This window comes from Protobothrops mucrosquamatus, unplaced genomic scaffold (genome assembly GCF_001527695.2).
Source record: "Protobothrops mucrosquamatus isolate PMUCROS unplaced genomic scaffold, P.Mucros_1.0 scaffold1601, whole genome shotgun sequence".
NCBI classification, from domain to species: Eukaryota; Metazoa; Chordata; class Lepidosauria; order Squamata; family Viperidae; genus Protobothrops; species Protobothrops mucrosquamatus.
Window position 1 is genome coordinate 3,259 of NW_015387764.1, and position 6,684 is coordinate 9,942.

A 6,684-nucleotide genomic window follows, 5' to 3' on the forward strand; every position below is an offset into this window, starting at 1 on the left:
AGAAACACGACAAAGCTGTCAAAACGCACCTTGCCACAATTGATGCTCACGCACAATGCAGCCACATGTATAGGCCTGTGTGTATAGAAACAGGTAGCCCTCGACGTACAACCAAAACGCCACACACACCCCAAATTCATATTGTTAAATGATGCATTTGTGAAGCTGGTTTTGCCCCGTTTTACGGCTTTTCTTGCCATAGTGGTTAACGAATCATTGCGGTGGTTAAGTAAGTAACCCAGTTGTTGAGTGACTCTGGCTTCCCCACAGTGACTTTGATTGTCAGAAGGTCACAAAAAGGGGATCACGTGACCCCGGGACATTGCAAGTGTCATAAATATGAGTCAGTTGACAAGCATCTGAATTTTGATCGCTGCAGTAGTCATAAGCGTGACCAATAGTCAAAAGTGATTTTTTTCAGTGCCGTTGTAACTTCAAACAGCCACTAAATGAAATGTTATAAGTCGAGGACTACATGTCCATAGGCTCTTCCACACCAATAGTCTACTGCATGTTATGAAGATCTTGCATGGGTTTCAGACAATGTCCACGTGGATCTCCCAGGTGAAATCTCTTCTTCAAACATCTGTCCTTTTTATTACACCCGGCTCTTCTTCCCTTCCATGGCCTTTGTCTGCAGTGTAGAGATCCTCGCAATAAACATTGTGTATCTTGTCGCAGGATGGAAGCAGTTCCTAGTAAGGCCGCCTTTTGCAATTGACTAATGGAGAATTTTTCAATGCCGATGATGGTGTTCAAGTGGTGCTCCAGTTGTTTTGGGATTGCACCCAAGGCACCTATTACTATTGGTACTACTCTTGCTTGCTTTTGCCACAGTCTTTCTATTATTATTATTATTATTATTATTATTATTATTATTATTATTATTATTATTATTATTATTATTACTACTACTACTACTACTACTACTACTATTATTATTATTATTATTATTATTATTATTATTATTATTATTCCATAATGTGAAAATCCCCCCAATTATTCCTTCGTTAGGTCTCCTTCCAGCCTGTGTAAAAACCTTTTGGTGTGCTAAATAAGGGAGGGGAAAAAATGCTTAGCTCTCCTCCAAGGAACCATCATACAAAGCTGAGGGGTAGACGAACCAACAAGGCATCCTACACTGTTTCATCATAAATGTGATGTAAAAAAGACTCCGGGAAGCTTATCAGATAATAACATCCAGGATGAAATTCCTCACGCTTCTCATTTTTTCTGGGTCACTTTATCAGTGCTTTTTTCGCTGCTGACCTCATGGGAATATGTCGATGTTGTGTTTCAGGGGATCAAGAAACTGCCCATCGATGCTGCTGAATGGGAAAGCTATTTCGACGAGAGCGGACAGATTCTCAAATCACGAAACTACATGGCCTCCCAAATTTTGGAGAGGGTGAGTGTCCTTGGAGAACAATAGAGAACGTGGTGGTGGTGGTTGGACCTGAAGAAGATAAAATGTCCATCTTGATTCTCTTCTTTACAATTGGCTCTCTTTTTACCTGACCCCCAGCCTTATCCCAAGAGGGGCGTTTTTCAAGAGTCAGTTCCCACAAGCAGTCTGGCTGCTGTACAGGCCACATGGGGACTGTAGTTCATAACAACCCCCCCCCCCCGGAGCATATCAGATAGTGGGATTTCTGCTTTAGTGGTTTGATTCCTAGTTTTCCACCTGAAGGAACTAATTTAAGATGAAGTTTTCCTGGGGTGGGAACTCTGATATGAAAGTCCCCTTTCTCGTGGATTCGTCATATTTTTCTGCACGGAGGAAACACAGTTTTTTGACTGACACAATGGGCCAAGAATCAACTAGAGATCCAGCTGTCTCCCAACACCTAATTCATGCAAAACACAATAGTTCTCCTTCTCCAAACATCTTTCTCCTGTTGAAAGGTGAGGTTGCCATGGAGATCAGATGCCTGGGCAACTTTAGAGGGGGAGAAAAAAAAATCCTTCCCCAGAGTTCTTTTCAACGGTGGTACAAGTAGATTTCTCCAGCCAATTTGAGGTCAGGAGAATTTGCTTTTCCAGGGAGAATCCAAGGGATTGAGAAACAAGGTCTATTGGGAATGCAGAATTTCAGGTAGGGAGAATAGTAGTAGCTGCTTAATTGTCCACCTTTTAATGTGAAGGAGCAGGATCATTTTTAATTGTAGAAGTCGCTTTTTATGCCTTGCCAAAGATAATTCATTTTCATCCCATTTATCTTCTCTTTGCATCAGAGCTACCCACTGCCTAGACCAGGGGTAGTCAACCTTGGCTCTTTTATGACTCGTGGAGCTAAGCTGGCTCAGGAATTCTGGGAATTGAAGTCCACCAGTCATAAAAGAGCCAAGGTTGACTACCCCTGGCCTAGACAGATGGGGAATAATACTGTACAAGACAATAGCCTGTGGAAATGATTGAAGGGCCATACAGAAGTATCCTTAATAGAAGGAAGTAAATAAAGGAAGAAGTTAAAATGCGGCTCACAGTCCAATTAATGTTTTGAAAAAGCAGTACACCTAGACAGGCCATTGTAGCTCTAGTATTTTCTAAAACGAGAACACCTCCTGCCCACCACCCTAAAACAAAGGCAAATTAAACGACTTAATACTAAGAAAAATGTCCAGAGTGGGAAAAATATTAAAAGCTGAGAACTGCAATTGCAGTATTATATACTTCAATCTTAATTTATGAGACGCCCTTGGTGCTCTCTGAACCCGGTTGTTTTCTTGCAGACGTTTCATGACCCAAACTAGGTAACATCATCAGTGCTAGAAGGGAGTAGAGTGGGAGGAGGAGGAGGAGGAGGAGGAGGAGGAGGAGGAGGAGGAAGAGGAGGAGTGCTAGAAGGAAGTAGAGTGGGAGGAGAAGGAGGAGGAGGAGGAGGAGAAGAAGAAGGAGAAGGAGAAGGAGAAGGAGAAGGAAAAGGAGAAGGAGAAGGAGAAGAAGGAAGGGGATGGGGATGGGGATGGGGATGGAGTCCTGGGCTCTCTCTGAGCTTGGTTGTTTTCTTGCAGACATTTCATGACACAAACTAGGTAACATCATCAGTGCTAGAAGGGAGTGGAGTTTGTGGGAAGGAGGAGGAGGAGGACGAGGAGGAGGAGGAGGAGGAGGACGAGGAGGAGGAGGACTGTGGGACCTTTGGCCTCTGAACCTGGTTGTTTTCTTGCAGACATTACATCAGTACTGTGGTGTTACCTAGTTTGGTTCATGAAACGCCTGCAAGAAAACAACCAAATTAAGAAAGCATCAAGGGCCCCACAGTCATTGTCCTCCTCCTCCTCCTCCTCCTCCTCTCCACAAAACTCCCTCCCTTCTAGCACTGATGATGTTACCTAGTTTGGCTCCATAATGCTTCGACTCCAGGTTAAGCTCACTCAGGGTCATCTTTTCCTTAAAGAGGCTGTGCTATTCTGAATCTCACCCTGGAGTCAGGTTCCTCTTTTCCAGCTAACTCCAAGAGGTCAATGAGAAGACTTCCCTTTTGATGGGAAGGAGGGAGAGGAAGAGAGAAAGCCAGGGGTCCTTGGCTGGCTGGGAAATTCTGGGAGGTCAAATCCACAAGTCTTACAGTTGCCAAGTTTGGAGACCCCTGCTCTATACCCTCATAGTCTGGATAAACTCAGCTAACACTCCAAGTTTCTTTTAATCCTAGAGTCGTGTTTTTTTTTTTTATTATTTTCTGTTGGAAGAAAACAAAATTGCCAAGTTCTTCCACAACTATGTTCTCTTGTCTGTCTTATGGAAGCCCTACAGCAATTGCCGTTGGCACTAAGCTGGCCGCTGTTTTTCCTGGCAAAATAGCTTGATTGCTTCCTGAGGTTTAATTATCCTTTGGCACGTAGAATTCCATTTTTGGAGAAAGCATGACGTTAGCTATGGCTGCTCTCTTCCTCCAAGCATCCTTTGAAAGTTTTCACCAAGCCAGATATTTTCATCAGGCTGGTTATGAGCAAATCGTCGCCTTCCCAAACATGGCTCTCCTCCAGGCTTGTCAAAACTCCTAGAATCCTGAGGATAATCCCCAACATTCTAAGCCTGCATGGACAAAAGTTGGAATTCTGGGAAATGTAGTCCCCACATCTCTGGGAGGAACCAGGTTGGAGAAATGAGCATAGATCCCGCAAGGGAAGAGAAGGTGAGATAATTTTGAAAGCAATCTCTTCCCCTTGCATTAATAATAATAATAATAATAATAATAATAATAATAATAATAATAATAATAATAATAATAATAATAATAATAATAATAAAATTGGAAGGGACCTTGGAGGTCATCTAGTCCAACCCCCTACTCAGGCAGGAAACTCTATATTATTTCGGACAAATGGCTGTCCAGTCTCTTCTTAAAAACTTCCAGTGTTGGAGCATTCACCGCTTCTGGAGGTAGGTTGTTCCACTGGTTAATTGTTCTAACTGTCAGTTAGTTCTAGGTTTACATCCGTTGCTTCTTGTCCTGCCTTCTGGTGCTTTGGAGAATAGCTTGACTCCCTCTTCTTTGGGGCAGCCCCTAAGATATTGGAACCCTGTTATCATGTCCCCCCTCGTCCTTCTCTTCATTAAACTAGACATCCCCAATTCCAGCAGCCGTTCCTTATATGCTTTAGCCTCCAGTCTCATAATCATCTTTGTTGCTCTTCTCTGCACTCTTTCTAGAGTCTCAACATCTTTTTTACATTGTGGTGACCAAAACTGGATGCAGGATTCCAAGTGTGGCCTTACTAAGGGATTGTAAAGTGGTCTTAATACTTCACGTGATCTTGATTCTATCCCTCTGTTAATGCAGCCTAGCACTGTGTTGGCTTTTTTGGCAGCTGTAAATCCATTGCCTGGTTCCTGTTTAAGTGATTGTCCACTAGGACTCCGAGATCCCTCAAAGCAAAGAGACGCCTTAAAACTACATGCTGGCTGTTTATTGCTTAGTCCGTGCACCAGTACCAGCCATAGCATGCCAGCTACCGGCCCGCACAAACAAGCAAAGCCCCATCCGTAGGATGCAGGCATCACACAAAACCACTCACCCTCTGGTCCATGGAAAAACCTTTCTCCACAGAACCAGTCCCTGGTGCCCCGAAGGTTGGGGACCTCTGGCTTAGTATTTTGAATTGCGCTGACACAGGAACCAGGCAATGGATTTGTCAAAGCTCAATATGTCCAGCCATACATCAGACGTAGGGATTGGAAGGAGGCAGCTAGATACATGAGGAAAGGTCACCATTGCAAGTACAAGCCATGTTCTATACTCTTCTTAAAGCTGGACTGGGTCACCTAAAAGAAACCAACAGCAAACCACATCTAAAAGTGTCTTCATGGAGGTGACTCTGATGTTCTGGAATGATTGATGATGATGATAGCCATGATCAAGATTGTGATGATGATTGCTGTTATTGACAGGTTTGTGTGTATGTCATTTTGGGCATTTCCTTATTTTATTTTTAGTCTGATGCTTTATTCCTATGGTATATATATTTTCATTCATTAATTGGCAAGGATCTGGTTGACTGCTGGGGGCACAAATCAAGGAGATAAATAAATCCACATGGGAAGCTCCGGAGGTCATGGAGAACACATCCCCAACACACAAACATAAACAAGGGATGGTCTACACCAGGGATAGGCAACCTTGGCTCTTTTATGACTCGTGGACTTCAACTCCCAGAATTCCTGAGCCATCCATGCTGAGGGGAAAGGGAGAGGTTTCCATGCTGAGCCATGCTGGTGCAGGAATTCTGGGAGTTGAAGTCCACGAGTCACAAAAGAGCCAAGGTTGCCTACCCCTGGTCTACACAGAACTGGAAGGTGCAGAAAAGAAGACTTCTCCAAGGCAGGCGGTAATGAGATGGTTGATTCTGGAGCAAAACGATCTAGGATGGTTACTCGAAATCCTTCTGTAGCAATCACACCTTTGGTGGCTTGGGAAAGAGGCTGGGGTCACACTAGAATAAGCAACCTGAAGGTCACCGTTTCCCTCCATTTCTTTTTGAATGTTATTTTTGTTGTAGGGATTGGATCTTTCTGTCAGATCAGAAGCTTGGAAGTTCCTCACGGGTTACTATCCCTGGAAAAGTTCCTACGATGAGAGGCTCACGACCGACAGCATGAGGCGGTGTGTAAATTAAGTCCTGGTGTGGGTAGTGCTCAGCAGTGGGTAGTAGCTCAGCCACTTCCAGATCCATTAAGAGGACTTGTGCAGAATTCTCAACTAGCACAGGGATCAACCACGCAGGGTAGGAATTGTGAGACTTGTGTCACACGAATACTTGGACAGAGCCAGGGCTGAAGAAAGTGAGATGTTCTGCTGAGCTTCTCCACATCTATCTCATCGGTTATTCAGCCTTGTCATTTATTTATTTATTAATCACATTTATATCCCGCCCTTCTCCTAGTGGACTCAGGGCGGCTTACAGCCAGTTTAAAACGGAATAACAATACAATATACAAATTTAAAATGTGGTTAAAATAAAAATATTAATATAGGCCTTTCTTTTTTAAAAATTATTTAAAAAACCAAATTTAAAATACCCCTTAGGCCAGTCCTGCCAGCTGAAATAACCATGTCTTGAGGGCGCGGCGGAAGGAGGGGAGATCCGGAATCACCCGGATCTCTGGGGGTAGTTCGTTCCAGAGGGTGGGGGCTCCAACAGAGAAGGCTCTCCCCCTGGGGGTCGCCAACCGACACTGTCT

The 6,684-nt window shown here is 43.8% G+C and overlaps 1 protein-coding gene across 1 annotated transcript in view; it reads left to right on the forward strand.

The window, feature by feature from the left end:
* The window catches only part of TBC1D21 (TBC1 domain family member 21), a 28,034-nt gene that overhangs the window by 1,068 nt on the left and 20,282 nt on the right, over window positions 1–6,684 (forward strand). The window contains exons 2-3 of the mRNA XM_015822535.1: window positions 1,301–1,408; window positions 6,003–6,110. Coding sequence (XP_015678021.1) covers window positions 1,301–1,408; window positions 6,003–6,110 — 216 coding nt within the window. The remainder of the gene's footprint in view (window positions 1–1,300; window positions 1,409–6,002; window positions 6,111–6,684) is intronic.